The sequence below is a fragment of the Entelurus aequoreus genome, linkage group LG14 (assembly GCF_033978785.1).
Source record: "Entelurus aequoreus isolate RoL-2023_Sb linkage group LG14, RoL_Eaeq_v1.1, whole genome shotgun sequence".
Taxonomy (NCBI): domain Eukaryota; kingdom Metazoa; phylum Chordata; class Actinopteri; order Syngnathiformes; family Syngnathidae; genus Entelurus; species Entelurus aequoreus.
In genome coordinates, this window is record NC_084744.1 from 55,925,483 (window position 1) to 55,944,744 (window position 19,262).

The 19,262-nt window shown below is 41.3% G+C and overlaps 1 protein-coding gene across 5 annotated transcripts in view; it reads left to right on the forward strand.

Annotated features, from left to right (window-relative positions):
- The first annotated feature begins 739 nt into the window (after nucleotides 1-739).
- Nucleotides 740-19,262, forward strand: part of LOC133665448 (ETS-related transcription factor Elf-1-like) — a 44,047-nt gene continuing 25,524 nt past the window's right edge. For 2 of the 5 annotated variants that reach the window (XR_009828748.1, XM_062070744.1), the window contains exons 1-3: nucleotides 11,550-11,779; nucleotides 16,046-16,218; nucleotides 16,311-16,361. Coding sequence is in view for 4 of the 5 variants with exons in the window: in XM_062070744.1 (XP_061926728.1) it covers nucleotides 16,162-16,218; nucleotides 16,311-16,361 (108 nt within the window). In the remaining variant the exon portion in view is untranslated. Of the gene's footprint in view, nucleotides 907-11,549; nucleotides 11,780-16,045; nucleotides 16,362-19,262 lie in introns of those variants that run through there. The other 3 variants (XM_062070745.1, XM_062070746.1, XM_062070747.1) reach the window with 3 other exon arrangements.

A 19,262-nucleotide genomic window follows, 5' to 3' on the forward strand; every position in this document is an offset into this window, starting at 1 on the left:
GTCTCTGAGTTTGGGAGAGGACGCTGGCGCTGTTTGTTCGCCGCTTCTCCACTCGCGATTTATAGTTTTTTCTGCGCTACTTTTTCATACTCATTCAAACAGCACTAACTTTTTGCTTTTCTGATCTTGAAATCAACCACTTTTTATATCCGGACAGGCTAACCTCCTCCAACCTCCGAGGACAAAGCTACGAACAATGGGAGACCGGGCTTTCTGCTCTGCCGCTCCCCAGTCTGTGGAAGGCTCTCCCTGACCACCTGAGGGCACCACAGACTGTGGATGCTTTTAAAAAAGGCTTAAAAACCCTTCTTTTTAAAAAAGCCTTTTTTTTTTTTTAGATATATGTATACTAATTTTAGCTATTTGGCTGTTCTAGTTTTTATTTTTTTATTTTTTTTATTATCTTTTTATTTTTATTTATTTAATACATTGTAGCACTTTGAGGTTGTTTACTCAGTGTAAAGTGTTATTTACAAATAAAATCCATTATTATTATTATTAAATGAGACATTCTATATTAGATGCAATGGTTTTTCCGTATAGGAACCATGATTTCGGTCCTAACTTGTTCACCGGTCCTTATATGGTCGGTACTTTTCCTTGTTGATGTCTCAAGAAGGGTAGAAATACAAGAACACACACACACACCCGTACAGCGGGGCATCAATAAAAGATGCAAAATGAGTTCATCTGGCTGACATTCCGTGGACTCCGGAGCATTTCCTCCCTTGATCTCTTCCTCATTTCTACATCAGGAGACCCTCTAACTGTTTAAGCTCTCTGAGCAGAAGAAGACTCTGGGAGCAGGTAGAACACTTTCAAAGGGAGCTCGCTGTAAGAGCCAGTAATGACAGGAAATGAGGAGAAGAGCGGGTCAAAGGGGTGAAGAGCAGGCCAGGAAAAGAGGTGAGATGCAACTATGGGATTGTTTCGCACACAGTAAGCCTTCATTAGGGATTTGTGCAGTACAGACTAATTAAGAGCCAATATGTTACTAATTTGCATGTTAATAAGCAACTAATTAATGGTGAATATGTTCCCCATACTAAAGTGTTAACTCGTTTTTTTATCTTGATAGATTTTTCATTCATTTTTCATTTATTTATTTATTGATTGAAATTTAACACCAATGAGTTGACTGAAGAACATTATCACATAATTTATTCCAAGAATATAAATAACGACAAATAAAGTACAGTATGTATACTATTAACCGCAACAGGTAATTGTATTTTCAGAATATGCTTGTTATATTTTTAAACAAAGAAAACAATCAGAAGTTGTCTTTATTTTTAAGTTATCGTGCCGTTATTTTACCAGGAGTAGATTTTTCTCCAAATGGCCCCCGATCTAAAAGGATCTGGTATTAAACTGTTGGCTTTCTAACAATTAGGAAAGTTTGTGTCTCCTACAGAAACCAAATTACAACCAAAAAATATATTTTTCACCCCATTTTTTTCCTATTTCCATACCTCAAGAGCCGCATGTGGCTCTAGAGCCGCGGGTTGCTGACCCCCGGTCTAGACTAACGAGGGCAAAAAAATAAGTCCAGAAACGTCTCAGATGTGGCCTGTCTAATCAAATCCACAAATTCCGATGATACAGATACTCATCTGTTCCTATAAAAGGCCAATTGTGTTGTTTCTTTGATCACATTAAGACTTCCCAGCTGTCCTGACATGATTGTACAAGTTTTTTTACCAATGACTTAAAAAAACAAAACTTTTTAACACGGTGAATGTCACGGTGGCATACTGACCTCAGGTGTGGCGGTTGTGGAGAATGATCTGGATGACAAACCGGCTCTCAAAACATGGACGAGTCCAAGCAGGAACGGTCCAGCATATTTTAAGCGGTGTTCACTTCCATTCGAGTCATAGTGTTAGACATGGCGGACGTGCTTACCCACCTCGAAGCAATTTTATTTGGTACATGGTGTAACGATAAGTGTGACCAGCAGATGGCAGTCAAACATAAGAGATACGTGTAGACTGCACTATGACTCAAGTAAAAATACATATACTGTGCATACATATATACATAGATATACTTATAGATATATACACATATACATACATATACTTATACATATGTACATATATACACATAAACATACAGTAAACATACATATATACACATATACATACAGTATATATACATATACACATACAGTATATATACCGTATTTCCCGGACTATAAGGCGCAATTAAAATCTGTTTTTTTTCCTCAAAACTCGACGGTGCACTTTATAACCCGGTGCGCCTAATGTACGGAATAATTCTGGTTTTGCTCACCGACTTCGAAGAAATTTTATTTGGTACATGGTGTAACGATAAGTGTGACCAGTAGATGGCAGTCAAACATAAGACTGCACTACGACGGCAATATGACTCAAATAAAAATACATATACTGTACATACATATATACATACATATACTTATAGATATATACTCATATACATACATATACTTATACATATGTACATATATACACACATACATACAGTATATATACACATAGACATACATATATACACATATACATACAGTATATATACATACACACATATATACACATATACAAACATATACTTATACATAAGTACATATATACACATATACATACATATATACACATATAAATACAGTATGTATATGACTCAATATGACTCAAGTAAAAAATACACATACTGTACATACAGTACATGTATACATATATATACTTATAGATATATACACATATACATACATATACTTATACATATAGAAAGTTAGATAGATAGATAGATAGATATTACTTTTGTACATATATACACATATACATACATATATACACATATACATACAGTATATATACATATACATATACATACATATATACACATATACATACAGTATATATACATACACATATATACATACACATATATATACAGTATAATTACATATACATATACATACAGTATATATACATACACATATATACATACACATATATATACAGTATAATTACATATACATATACATAAATATATACACATATACATACAGTATATATACATACACATATACATACATATATACACATATATATACAGTATATATACATATATACACACAGTATATATACATATATACATACAGTATATATACCGTATTTTCCGGACTATAAGGCGCAATTAAAATCTGTTTTTTTCCTCAAAACTCGACGGTGCACCTTATAACCCGGTGCGCCTAATGTACGGAATAATTCTTATTTTGCTTACCGACTTCGAAGCAATTTTATTTGGTACATGGTGTAACGATAAGTGTGACCAGTAGATGGCATACAAACATAAGAGATTCGTGTAGACTTCACTATGACGGCAATATGACTCAAGTAAAAATACACATACTGTACATACATATATACATAGATATACTTATAGATATATACACATATACATACATATACTTATACATATATACATATATACACATATACATACATATATACACATATACATACAGTATATATACATGCATATATATATACATATACACACAGGATATATACTGTATATACACATATACATACAGTATATATACATATATACATACAGTATATATACATACATATATACACATATACATACAGGATATATACTGTATATACACATATACATACAGTATATATACATATATACATACAGTATATATATATATACATACAAACCCCGTTTCCATATGAGTTGGGAAATTGTGTTAGATGTAAATATAAAGGGAATACAATGATTTGCAAATCATTTTCAACCCATATTCAGTTGAATATGCTACAAAGACAACATATTTGATGTTCAAACTGATAAAAAACAATGTTTTGCAAATAATCATTAACTTTAGAATTTGCTGCCAGCAACACGTGACAAAGAAGTTGGGAAAGGTGGCAATAAATACTGATAAAGTTGAGGAATGCTCATCAAACACTTATTTGGAACATCCCACAGATGAACAGGCAAATTGGGAACAGGTGGGTGCCATGATTGGGTATAAAAGTAGATTCCATGAAATGCTCAGTCATTCACAAACAAGGACGGGGCGAGGGTCACCACTTTGTCAACAAATGCGTGAGCAAATTGTTGAACAGTTTAAGAAAAACCTTTCTCAACCAGCTATTGCAAGGAATTTAGGGATTTCACCATCTACGCTCCGTAATATCATCAAAGGGTTCAGAGAATCTGGAGAAATTCACTGCACGTAAGCAGCTAAGCCCGTGACCTTGGATCCCTCAGGCGGTTCCACATAAAAAACCGACATCAGTGTGTAAAGGATATCACCACATGGGCTGAGGAACACTTCAGAAAAACACTATCAGTAACTACAGTTGGTCGCAACATCTGTAAGTGCAAGTTAAAACTCTACTATGCAAAGCCAAAGCCATTTATCAACAACACCCGGAAACGCCGCCTGAGCTCATCTAAGATGGACTGATACAAAGTGGAGGAGTGTTCTGTGGTCTGACGAGTCCACATTTGAAATAGTTTTTGGAAACTGTGGATGTCGTGTCCTCCGGACCAAAGAGGAAAAGAACCATCCGGATTGTTCTAGGCGCAAAGTTGAAAAGCCAGCATCTGTGATGGTATGGGGGTGTATTAGTGTCCAAGGCATGGGTAACTTACACATCTGTGAAGACACCATTAATGCTGAAAGGTACATAACAGGTTTTGGGAGCAACATACGTTGTCATCCAAGCAACGTTACCATGGACGCCCCTGCTTATTTCAGCAAGACAATGCCAAGCCACGTGTTACAACAGTTATAGGACAGATTGCTCGGAAATGTTTCACAAAGTTGTGTTGTTGACTGTTTCAAGTCGTCGTGCTTGTGTATATTTACACCAAACAGATCACAGTTGATCTATCGGAACATGAAACGACAATTTGTTATTACATTGCGTCTCCCCAAATGTAGGTCGATTTAAATTTGCATATTATTTGGGTTCTGTGCAGCCCCACATCTTTTTTTTCTGGAACCTGGGTTGGTGTGTAAGAGTTCACAGAAAGGGTAGTTACGCAACCGAAGCGCTGATGGAAAAATGGCAGGTTTTGGCTGGGTGGGGTTGATGATAACCAGGAAGAAGGGAATCACAGGACTGGTGCAGGTCTCAGCTAATTGTAGCATATCCAATAATCTGGTTCGATTGCTTGATATAAAATAGAGAAGAAGGTGGAGGCAAGGACATGAGGGATGGCGCAGACATAACGAGGACGCTCGTGCAGAGTTCGGCCACTAGGGAGTGTCGGGGACCGTGGAGAAGGCTTGTAGTTTGTACATTTATTCCATTTTGTGTCATGATGGGAGTTAACGTATGCTTCAAATGCTACATATAGTACCAGTCAATCATAATAAACCTTGTGGTAATTGAAAAAGCTGAACATGTTTATTATAATGCAGTTCAGTAGAGTCAATAAAACGCACTGATCTAACTATCGAGTATTTTTCGGACTATAAGGACAGGATAGGATAAGTCTTTATTGTCATTGCAACAAGTACAACGAAACTATTTTTTCAGCACAAACCCGTTCAAGATAAGACAAACAAACAGTGTACAGGGTTACAGAACAGGTACGCTGACGGGTCGCCACGAGGCGCCCCGTAAAAGGTGGGAAAAAGGTAAAACGTAAGGAAGAAGATGAGTAAAAAAATACAATCTAGACAACGCTCCATGCACACATAAACATGTTACATTTAATCACGACAACTCGCAACTGAGGGGGGCGGAGTTGGGACCCTGGAGGTCGACTGCTACTATGTGTCATGACGAGGGGGTTTACGCAGCTTACTGCGAGGATTGCTCTCCCGGGACGCAAACTGACTTTTCCGGACAACGGTAGCAGGGTAGGAACATATTTATTCTCCTCTCAAATAGGTGAAAAGAAAAAGACGCACAAGGCGAAGGCACGACTGAGCGCAGAAAACAAAAGCTAAGACTTAGCATAAATTATGGACAGGGCAAAACCAAAAGTCGCTAACTGTGGCATGAATGAACGAAACTTACTTGGCAAGGCATGAAGCATGAAAAGAGCAATCGCAAGAATTTAAGCATAAGCAGAGCATGAAATGAATAATGTCGCCAGACCGACTAACTGGCAACGACAGGCTTAAATAATATCAGTGATTACAAACAGGTGCGCGTCCGGAACACAAGAGGCAGGTGAAACTAATGAGTCGCCATGGTGACTAAAACAAACAAGGATGCACAAAAACAGGAACTATGGAGTCTTAAACAAACAGAAAATAACAAAAAACATGATCCAGACCACAGATCATGACACTATGAAGCGCTGCCAGCCGTCCATCACCCCGAAGGGGAATCGAGCGGTGGTGAAGGAGTGGGGTAGGGGAGGGGGGTGTGTGTGTATATGCCCACTGTCTTGGGTGTGTTGATGTAGTGTCCATAGGCCTGGGGGCCGTTCTGCATGCAAGCAAAAGTTCGACTCCAGGTGTCGTCAAGGAGGGGGGGAGGTCAAAAGCGGCCATCATTGAGGTGTCCTCGGGGATGTTTTTTCAGAACAGCCTGCTCCTGTTGTTGTAGCGTCAAGGCCATTCGAGGGGGTCAAATCGTAGATTAGAATTTTTGTTTTTTACAAATGGCTTGTCTGTCCTATGCTGGCCCTCATATCCAATTTTTCCCTTTCAACCAGCTTTTCCATGATGTGATCCATCTTGCGATTCTTAAAATCCTTTCATTTTCTCAAAAATTGCCTTATAACCCGGCGCGCCTAACGTACGGCATAATTCTGGCTGTGTTTACCGACCTCGAAGCGATTTTATTTGGTACACGGTGTCATTTTTTGGCGGTCACTTGAAACGAGTATGACGGTCCTCCTGGTAGGGGGGTATCCCTTTATGGAGGATGCCTGTGCGTGACTTTGTTTAACATGGGGAGACTGGTGCACAGACAGTCACCACACGATCCTTGACAGATCCGGGTCAGGGTCCAGTGGCATGGAGTCCAAGACGACCGGGGACCCTTTTCTGCTGCAGCCTTCATCCGCCATCCCAGCCGTTGTGACGCTCCATAGGGTTAGCAATCATCCTTCGCCTGTTCCACCGTTGAGGTCTTAGGTTGTTATTTCCCCATAACTGGGCCCACATGGATGTGGGGGTGCCTTCTTTCGCCATCGCAGCCGTTGTGGTGGTTCTTACATCTACCGTTTTCCGCCTGCTCCGCCGTTGAGGTCTTCACCGTACCCCTGGCTGGGGGGCAGTCAGGTACTAGGCCTTTGCCAAGGGCCACCTGGGGTAACAGTAGTAAAGGGGTTAACCTTCTAGTGTCCCAAAACCCCATAGAGGAGCCTCCACTGCCGGATGCACTTTAACGTCATGCCCAGGACCAACACGGTGTAATGATACGCGTGACCAGTAGATGGCAGTCACACATAAGAGATACGTGCAGACTGCACTATGATGGCAGTAAACAACACCAAAACTTTATATGTTCCCTTGAGAATATAGAACATTACACACTGCGCTCAAAAATCTGTCAAAAAGTTTTTTTTAGTACGACTTCGGTAAGCTATGAAGCCGCACCGCTTGATGGGTTGTCGGCGCTTTAAACATACAAGTATTACTATGGTGTGTGTATAAGGACCGCAAAATAGCACCTATTAGCAGACATTACCTGGCATTTTCTTTTGCAATATTATGCAAAACCAACTTTTCTTACCTTCTGGTACCTGCTGATGTGTATTTGGGATCTGCATAAGTCCTGGAAATGTGCGCGCGCCCGCAATTGTAATCTATTGTTGTTTTTACAGTGTACTATTTGATGGAAAAAGCATATATTTACCATATTTTTCAGACTATAGAGTGCACCAGCATACAAGCAAAACCCACAAAATTTTAGGGGAATTTTTTCTTCTTCATATATTAGCCGCACCGGACTATAAGCCGCAGATATATAAGTTGGGAAATGAATTATTTACAAAGAAAAATTAGGTAAAACTTTATTTACATACCTTAATTGTTTCCAAGCTGTGTCTGTAACAAGGCAGTAAAACGGTTGATGAAACAAAACAGAAGTTATCGACTTGGACCCACTAGCTGCGGAAGCTAGCTTTTCAATCAGCTAAACAGACTCAATAACTCCATGGTGACGTTTTGGTGAATTTACTGAATAATTTGTGAAACTGAAACAATACAAAAAGACGTGTTAGCATATAAGCTAATGCTAACAATGCTAGTTCATTACATTAAAATAACCCATACAAATATGCATGAAAACATTCCTACAGACATCACACATGGGACGGTTTAGTAAGTATGAATTGTTCTAGTTGTATTGTAAAACTTCTAATCGTTGCTTGGAGCGATGAATAAAGAATCCATACAAGTAGAAACGTAATGGACGGCTAGCAGACGGAACCTCACTTCTAGTTCCAGTTAAAAGCATCAAATGGAAGGACACTGCAGCACCTGCAGTGAGCAAACTCGTCCAGATGATGGCGCCACAGCACAAACAATAACACACCTTTTCAGTGTATTTGCTTGTTTTAAAAAAAAACCCCAAAAAAACTATTTTTTTACTTTTATATTTATTTTATTAGCCACACCGTTTTCAAAGCCGCAAGGTTCAAAGTGTAAGAAAAAAATATTGGCCTATAGTCTGGAATTGATGGTCTATATTTATTTGTAATGTAACAAAACATTTTTGATAATATAATATTTGTTACATTATTAATTGATAAAGTTTAAAATATAATCAATTGCATGCCATACGTGTATTTTTTTCTGTTAAAATGTAAAGAACAAATAAATTAGTAGGTAAGACAAAGTACTTTATTGGCACGCAGCAGGCGGCTGAATTCGATCGGCTCAATCAGCAATCTACACACCTGCCGCTGATGAGCTTCCGTGCCTTCTTAAGCCACTGCAAACCTGCGTTCCGGGCCAGAACGTAGCTATCTGTTCCAGTACAGTAAGCCGACTCATCAAGCTCTATGCATACTCTCTTTCTCCCCCTCCGTGTTAATTTGTCTCGTGTCCCCCCCTCGTCGCCTTCCAGCAGCATACCTTCGTTCCCGCGTCACGAGCCGTGTGTCTCGTCTCCCCGTGTTCCCTCCGGTTCCCTGGCTGCATCTCGGTTCTCGACCTCTCGCCTGGACACGGACTTTGACGCCTCGCCCCCTGCCCTAGACTTCGCGCCTGCCCACGGACCTCCGAGCCTGCCTTGCCCCTCTTGGACTTCCGCACCTCGCTCAACACTTCCGGTAACACTCATCAGATAATCGCTACACATAGTCGCACAACATACATAGTTTGTATTATTTACACACTTCATTTCGTATTTATATACAGTATATTGTGTATATATATATTGTAGAGGTCTTCCTCCCTCCGGGTTCCATGGACCACCAAGAACAGACATGACTGCGAGCAGCGTTGTGACTTCTTTTATTTTTTCAAATAAACCTCAGTCTCTCGTCGGGTCGCTTTTCAGCTCCTCCTCCACTGCTCGCTCTTCGGCCGCTTTTCAGCCGCCCACGTCGTCGTCGTCTGCGTCTTGCTCTCTGTCGCTTTCCTTCTTCATGCGCTGCTGGCTCTCCAACTCCTTCCGCCCCGTCCTACTATGCTGCCGCCCTTTTACGCACTGCCAGGTGATTATGGAATTGCGCCCAGGTGGGCGATCCACGCACCTGACGTCTATCTCGGAGCCGGTCCCGGTGCGCCCGCCTCGCTGCCGGTCCGCCGACCACGCCTCCTCGCCGCCATCTCCGAGTCGGCCCCGGCGCGCCCCGCCTCGCTGCAGAGCTGCCGGCCACGCCTCCTCGCCGCCATCTCCGAGTCGGCCCCGGCGCGCCCCGCCTCGCTGCAGAGCTGCCGGCCACTCCTCCTCGCCGCCATCTCGGAGTCGGCCTCGGCGCGCCCCGCCTCGCTGCAGATCTGCCGGCCACGCCTCCTCGCCGCCATCTCCGAGTCGGCCCCGGCGCGCCCCGCCTCGCTGCAGAGCTGCCGGCCACGCCTCCTCGCCGCCATCTCGGAGTCGGCCTCGGCGCGCCCCGCCTCGCTGCGGGTCTGCCGGCCTCGCCTCCTCGCCGCCATCTCCGAGTCGGCCCCGGCGCGCCCCGCCTCGCTGCAGAGCTGCCGGCCACGCCTCCTCGCCGCCATCTCGGAGTCGGCCTCGGCGCGCCCCGCCTCGCTGCGGGTCTGCCGGCCACGCCTCCTCGCCGCCATCTCGGAGTCGGCCCCGGCGCGCCCCGCCTCGCTGCAGAGCTGCCGGCCACGCCTCCTCGCCGCCATCTCGGAGTCGGCCCCGGCGCGCCCCGCCTCGTTGCAGGTCTGCCGGCCACGCCTCCTCGCCGCCATCTCGGAGTCGGCCCCGGCGCGCCCCGCCTCGCTGCGGGTCTGCCGGCCCCACCTCCTCACATATATATATATATATATATATCCTTTTACACACTGCCAGGTGATTATAGAATTGCGCCCAGGTGGGCGATCCACGCAACTGACGTCCATCTCGGAGCCGGTCCCGGCGCGCCCCGCCTCGCCCCGCCTCGCTGCGGGTCTGCCGGCCACGCCTCCTAGCCTCCATCTCGGAGTCGGCCCCGGCGCGCCCCGCCTCGCTGCGGGTCTGCCGGGCACGCCTCCTCGCCGCCATCTCGGAGTCGTCCCCGGCGTGCCCGCCTCGCTGCGGGTCTGCCGGACCGGCCTTCTCACATAATTATATATATATATATATCTATATATATATATATATATATATATAGATATATATATATATATCTATATATATATATATATATATATATATATATAGATATATATATATATATATCTATATATTTATATATATATATATATATATATATATATATATATATATATATATATATATATATATATATATTGATATATATATATATATATATATATATATATATATATATATATATATATATATATATATACATATATATATATATATATATATATATCTATATATATATATATATATATATATATACATATATATATATATATATATATATATATATATATAGATATATACATATATATATATATATGTATATAAACCAGAGCTAAAACGACATAAAATCTATCTGTGCCGTCTTCTTCCCTTGTACACACATAACAGCATTATTTCCAGGCTTTTGGGCCATAAAATGATGCGGCAGGCCAGATCTGACCCCCGGGTCTTGAGTTTGAGACCTGTGGCCTTAAATTGTATTCCTGTGTTTTATACTGATCATTAATAACAGAGTAAAGGGCAAATCACAAACTCTTAAAGAATATCACGTAAAAAGTATCGATATCAGTATGCTGGCCATACATGAGCAGTATCGCCCAGCCCTGGAGTCCACCATAAACTGTACGTCCGCGCCTCAGGTGAGTTGCTCGGCTATCTGTTTTACATTGCAAATACACCCGTGTTTACATTTGCTCCATGCTGACAATTGTCACTATGGGTTACCTTGACTCACAACACAGGTAACCAATCAGAACTCACCAGGGGAGCGGGGGGGGCAGCTCAAGAGGGGGGGGGGAAAGCGAGGGAGAAAGATCTGACATGGACTGACCGAGAAGGGGAGAGAAATCTACTCCAACTTCGGCCACTTTCCCGGACATTTCCGCGGAGGGAAACCGATCCCTGGTATGTAAACAGATAAGCGTTTGGGGTTTGCCAGATGAGAACAAATTCCTTTCCTTTTTTTTTTTTTTTTTGGATCCTCCAGTCGGCTGCTGTCCTTCTGCGTACATGCGATGTGTCAACACCAGGTAAATCTGCTTCTTATTTGTTGTATTCATAATATCGAATGTTATTTGGCTTCAAATACCAGGGGAAGACTCCCTGGCTAGCTTGTAGGATGTATGTATGTTGAAGGACAGGCATGTGCTAAAAGGAAAGTGAAACCAGTTCCCAGACCATGCTTTTTTTCATTATCAAGACCACTTGTACAGGCACACATTCTGTATAAACATGTTGTAAAACGGAATCGCCGTGACCACCGTCAAAACTCCAGGATCTGCCTTTACACCGTATTTCAGTGTTCGTTTAACAAGGCCCTGTCAAGGCAGGCAGGCCGAGGGCCTTATCAGCTGCACCCTCGCCGGCCATACTCTTATCAGCGTGGCCTAGATCACACACAAACCTCCCTCTGTCCGACCAAAAACCTGCGCTCCTTCTATCTCACTCTGCCTACCTTCAATGGGGGTGGGGGGAGTGAACGTTACGGGGGCTTGAGGGGCTTGGCAGCCACTTCACAGGCTCAGATCCCCGTGCAAAGGCCATAGGGACCAACCTATGTGACCAGAGTAGCAATGAACAAAGACATTGGAGTCCTCTGATAGGCTGCAGGGCACGCCGACAATAAGCATACCGGCGGCACAATGCCGGTGGACAGTAGCGTTCAAAGAAACAACAATGGAGAGTTTTAGTCCGTTGCAAAAAAATGCATAATCCTACATTTTGTGTGTATAAAAAGACAATGACAGGCTGCATTTGTGACTAAATAAAAAAACACGGCAACTCGCCACGCTGCTTAGCCAGAGCCAGAAATTCAGGTTAGGAGGGACGTGCATAAGCCGCAACAGCCAACGGACCGTGGAAATACTCAATCGACAAAAAGGATGCTTTGACACGCTTTGTCCCGCATCGCTGTGAAAATCGAAAACGGCTTGTAAATATTTCAATGGAATCAATGCATGACATTATTACCGGATTTTCCAGACTATAGAGCGCACCGGTATATAAGCCGCACCCACAAAATTTTAGGGAAATAAATAAATATGTTCCGTGTATTAGCTGCACCGGACTATGAGTTATATGCAGTACGTTGCGAAATGAGTTATTTACACAGTAAGATTCTGTAAATGTTTATTTACCTTTGCAAATTGAGCCTGTAACACGGCAGTAAAACGGCCGATCGAACAAAACAGAGGTCATCGTCATGGCCCCTCGAGCTACGGAAGCTCGCTCTCCAATCAGCTTAACAGACTCAATAACTCCACGGTGACGTTTTGGTGAATTTACTGAACAATACAAAAACAATGCCATTGTAAGTTGATAATACTAAAATAGACACCCGTAAATTTGTGTCTCATAATTAAAAATGGACGACAGCCAAATGGACTTTTGCTGTTTTATTTTCAATGAAACAATAGAAAATACGTACTCATATAGTAGTACAGTTGGCACAGTACAGTAAACTGACAGTTAATATTTAAACATTTAACATTTCAAACTATTTTGAACAGAAATAGTTCATGCACATTCAGATGAATTTTTAAAAATTACAATTAAAAATGTTTTGGCCGGGGGCCGGGCTGTATATATGCGCACTAATTGACTGAAACAGCACGCACTTGGCGCGATGATGTCATGTTGTCGATGGAAAAATGCATTTTTAGACCATATGATTTGCCTGAGCGGCTAGGAGACTCCGAGAGTAACAAGCGGTTGCCTTGTTGCCTTTCCATTAAGAACAATAATTTACTTTTTAGTATAAGTTTGCTGGTTTCAAGAAATGTAATGCAGAGCGCATATCATTATGTCAAGATAATGGCACTAGCATTTACTTCATTTAAGAATATTTTTCAACATATTGAGCAAAAAGGTCTCTTTTTTTTCTACCAAGAAAAGTGCACTTGTTATTAGTGAGAATATACTTAATCTAAGGTATTTTTGAGTTCATTGACGTTAGCTAATTAAGGACCGAGTCTCTTTGGGACAGAGGACCCTATTGTATTTCTAGCGTTTTATTACAATTATACCGCCGCCTCTTTGAGCTGTAATTTGACCCCCTTAACATGCTTTAAAACTCACCAAATTGGACACACACATCAGGACTGGCGGAAATTGCGTTTTAATTTAAAAAAAAAAACCAAAACTCAAAATTGCGCTCTAGCGCCCCCTAGGTAGAAAACACAGACACAACTGCCTGCAACTCCCAGTAGGAATGTCGTAGAGACATGAAACAAAAACCTCTATGTAGGTCTCACTTAGACCTAGATTTCATTCACTGACATCCCCCAGCAAAAATCAACAGGAAGTTTGCAATTCCCCCTTCAAAACAAAAGTTGAGTAAAAACAGTCACCTTTGCCTCTTTGAGCTGTAATTTGACCCCCTTAAAATGCTTCAAAACTCACCAAATTGGACATACACATCAGGACTGGCGAAAATTGCGATCTAATCAAAAAAACACACCCCAAAACTCAAAATTGCGCTCTAGCGCCCCCTAGGAAGAAAACACAGACAAAACTGCTTATTATTATTACACAGACAAAACTGCCTGTAACTTCCAGTTGGAATGTCGTAGAGACATGAAACAAAAACCTCTATGTAGGTCTCACTTAGACCTATATTTCAGGCAGAAAGCACCAGCGTGACCCCACTATGCAGATAAGGCAGGTAATGTGCATATGTTGAATGGGTAATGGCAGGAAGCACTTACTTAATTTAAGAATATTTTTCAACATATTGAGCAAAAAAGGCTCTTTTTTTTTTTTACCAAGAAAAGTGCACTTGTTATTAGTGAGAATATACAGGTACTTATTTTAAGGTATTTTTGGGTTCATTGAAGTTAACTAATTTGACTTGTTTTGGAAAGTCTTGACAAGCCAAATTTTCTTGTCTATTGGCAGATAATGTTTGCTTAGTTCAAATAAAATACCCCTCATTTTTGTATTTTTTTTCTTGTTTTTGAACACTGACTTTTTGCAGTGCACACACGCCACCCTCCCCTACTCCACGCCTTCACCACCGCTTGATTCTCCTTCGGGGTGATAGACGGCTGGGAGCGCTCCATAGCAGCAGTCGACCTCCAGGGTCCCAACTCCCCCCCCCCCTTCTGTTCAAATAAAAAAAACCTAATTTTTGTATTTTTTTTCCTTGTTTTTGAACACTGACTTTTTGCGGTGCACACGCACCACCCTCCCCTACTCCACGCCTTCACCACCGCTTGATTCCCCTTCGGGGTGATGGACGGCTGGCAGCGCTCCATAGCAGCAGTCGACCTCCAGGGCCCAACTCCCCCCCCCCCTGTTCAAACAAAATACCCCTAATTTTGTTTTGGTTTTTTTCTTGTTTTTGAACACTGACTTTTTGCAGTGCAGGTAAATGGGGAAAAGGGCCTATTGTCTCCCTTCGTCACATAAAATACCGATCCAAGGCGCTGTTTGAAAGCCTCGAGCGCAAAGTGCAAAATGAGCAGGCCCTCGTTGGCTGTGATGATGGCAGGGTTTGGCACCAGAACAGGAAGCGGTGCCTCCTCGCTGAGCGCTGCTTCCTGTCTGATAACTGACCCGAACGCGCCGTGCCTCCCATCGCTTATGCTAAGATGCACTCTCGTGTACTCACCCCCCGAGAAGCTTTGGTGAGAAAACATCAAGAACCGCTAAGCCGCTAAGGTTGGAGGATTAATGGGATTAAAATATGCCTTGAATTAATTCCCCAAAGCTACTTTTCCAGGAACGAAAGTCACCCAAAACCTGATTAGTGGCGCGATCTCCACCAGAAAAGAGCTAAAGGTGAGGCGCAGATGTCGACTTGCAAACACCACGCATCTGCGCAACAGCGGCTCAACCCCCTAACCCCCCCCAGTATCGCTGCAGCCTTAGAATTATTTGAACGTGATCAGCAGGAAATGATCAGAGGACTGAGCAGGAAGGGCTGGGGTGATTAGAGGATTTAAAAAAAACAAACAAACAAGAAAACACAATAAACCGTTCGCTTTGATTCCAAATGTCCCCAACATGTTGCGAGGAATGCGACTGCTGAGGGACTATGAATGTGGCGCAAAGACATAAGTCGTTTCATTTTTCCGCGCCAGCTGCTTCCCCTTGTGTCGCACGCACAAACGCTTCCTTCCTGTTGGCGGTTTGGCCTCTTTTTCGGTGAGAGATGCACGATAGTTAAAACTGTTTTAAAAGCGTATTTCAGCTCCCTGAACGCATCTCTCTGTCAAATAAGGACGCAACCCGGCGTGGTTTTGATCCCCACGAGGTGTTTCTGCATTTCACATTTCATTGTTCTTTTCTGACAGGTTTAGGTCCGACCACAGGACCGACTTCCCTATTCGACGTTGAAACGAAACTCGCTTCCTGTGACATCTTATTATCATACAGCAGTCCGTGTTGAGGCGTCATCGCATCCTGGGGCATGCACTCCTCTGATCGACTTGAGGTCCACCACCGAACGCCTGCTCCAATTCATCAGGTCAATAGTCGGTTCAGTCTAGAGACAAAAACCCCATCGTCGTCCTCAGAACTGTGATGCAGGGTTGTTTGGCATATTCCGCCATGTTGCAGCAATCAGAGCTCGTCTTTGACTTCGCCAGTGACCATGTCAACCTGTCAGGGGTGAGTACATGTTTAGAATAGAATAGAATAGAATAGAAAGTACTTTATTGATCCCTGGGAGAAATTCAGCACCACGGTTCGCTCACAATAAACAATAAACACTTAGGTATTTTTTTTACATGTGAATAATATAAATACAGTCTATTATACGGCATCATTCACATGTGAATACTATAAATACAGTCTGTTATACAGCATCGTTCACATGTGAATAATATAAATACAGTCTATTATACGGCATCATTCACATGTGAATAATATAAATACAGTCTATTATACAGCATCATTCACATGTGAATAATATAAATACAGTCTATTATACAGCATGATTCACATGTGAATAATATAAATACAGTCTGTTACACAGCATTATTCACATGTGAATAATATAAATACAATCTATTATACAGCATCATTCACATGTGAATACTATAAATACAGTCTATTATACAGCATTATTCACATGTGAATAATATAAATACAGTCTGTTACACAGCATCATTCACATGTGAATACTATAAATACAGTCTATTATACAGCATCATTCACATGTGAATACTATAAATACAGTTTACTATACAGCATCATTCACATGTGAATAATATGAACACAGTCTATTATACAGCATTATTCACATGTAAATAATATAAACACAGTCTATTAAACAGCATCATTCACATGTGAATAACATAAATACAGTCTATTATACAGCATTATTCACATGTGAATAATATAAATACAGTCTATTATACAGCATTATTCACATGTGAAATATATAAATACAGTCTATTATACAGTATCATTCACATGTGAATAATATAAATACAGCGGCGTGTTTTTCCGCCAGGTGTGAGAAATACAGAAGGATGTGATCATAAGCGCCAATCTACATTTCTGCCAGTGGGTGCTCGGTGTGTGTGTATTAGTGTTGTCCCTATACCAATATTTTGGTACCGGTACCAAAAGTATTTCGGTACTTTTCGGGGTAACACTTTAGTATGGTGAACATATTCACCATTAACTAGTTGCTTATTAACATGCAAATTAGTAACATATTGGCTCTTAATTAGTCATTATTAAGTACTTATGAATGCCTTCTTCCGCATTGCCTTATTATACAACCAGTAAGTCATTAACTAAGAGCCTTCCCTCAATAACCTCAGAATTATTGCTTATTAGTAACCCTAACCCTAACCCTTATATGTTCCCCTAGTGTCCAAATAACTCTAAATTAAGTATTTGTTACTTAGAATATGCTCCCCATACTAAAGTGTTACCCTTTTCGGTACTTTTCTAAATAAAGGGCACCACAAAAAATGTCATTAGTGGCTTTATTTTAACAAAAAAATCGTAGGGTACATTAAACATGTTTATTATTGCAAGTTTGTCCTTAAATAAAATAGTGAACAAACAAGACAACTTGTCTTTTAGTAGTAAGTAAGCAAACAAAGGCTCCTAATTTAGTCTGCTGACATATGCAGTAACATATTGTGTCATTTTCCATTCTATTATTTTGTCTACATTATTAAGGACAAGTGGTAGAAAATTAATTATTAATCTACTTGTTCATTTACTGTTAATGTCTGCTTAAGATGTCATGACATTATTAGGAATGTTGCCCAGAGGGAGATTGCATTTATAGAATAGAATAGAATAGAATAGAATAGAATAAAATAGAATGGACTTCATTGTCATTATATTTGCATATAATGAGATTAAGGACTCAAACTTAAGGTGCGGTAGTGGGAACAAATATGGGGTAAAAATAAATTATTATAAATTATAAATATTATATATATTATTATATATTATATATTATTATTATATATTATAAATTATATATATTATAAATATTGTAAATTATTTTAACCGTCTGAAAATTTAGATGCCGAGCGGACAACAGGAATAATTCCGGTCAATAACCTTTAAATATACTCTGATTGGCATTCACTTATATGGCCCAATGCAAACAACCTTCCCTAGTCATGGCACAAAGAAAATACAACCAACACAAACATGTCAACAGACATGGTCACACGTAACACAAACTGCTCACTGAACTTTGTGGATATCATAAAAATGTCACCCATTTAAATCCACTTCTGTGTGTGATGGGTGATATGCAAAACACTTTCTCCAAACTTATCCATGTTTGGTGAGTTGTAGCTGCTTGATATTTCTGATTGATTACAAATCTTTAAGGAGGTCATCATGGAAGTAAAGAAGGGATGAGTCGATTTTTCACATACTCTTAATATCCAATTGTATTATTACTAATTATATATCTCCGTTGTGGTATTTTAGGCTTCATAAAGCGCCACACATTTCAATGGGAGACAGGTCTGGACTACAGGCAGGCCAGTCTAGTACCCGCACTCTTTTACTCTGAGCATTGTCTTGCTGAAATAAGCAGGGGCGTCCATGATAACGTTGCTTGGATGGTAACATATGTTGCTCCAAAACCTGTATGTACCTTTCAGCATTAATGGTGCCTTCACAGATGTGTAAGTTACCCATGTCTTGGGCACTAATACACCCCCATACCATCACACATGCTGGCTTTTCAACTTTGCGCCTAGAACAATCCGGATGGTTCTTTTCCTCTTTGCTCCAGGGGACACGAACTCCACAGTTTCCCCAAAAATTTGAAATGTGGACTTGTCAAACCACAGAACACTTTTCCACTTTGCATCAGTCCATCTTAGATGAGCTCGGGCCCAGCGAAGCCGGCAGCGTTTCTGGGTGTTGTTGATAAATGGCTTTGGTTTTGCATAGTACAGTTTTAACTTGCACTTACAGATGTAGCAACTAACTGTAGTTACTGACAGTGGTTTTCCAAAGTGTTCCTGAGCCCATGTGGTGATATCCTTTACACACTGATGTCGCTTTTTGATGCAGTAC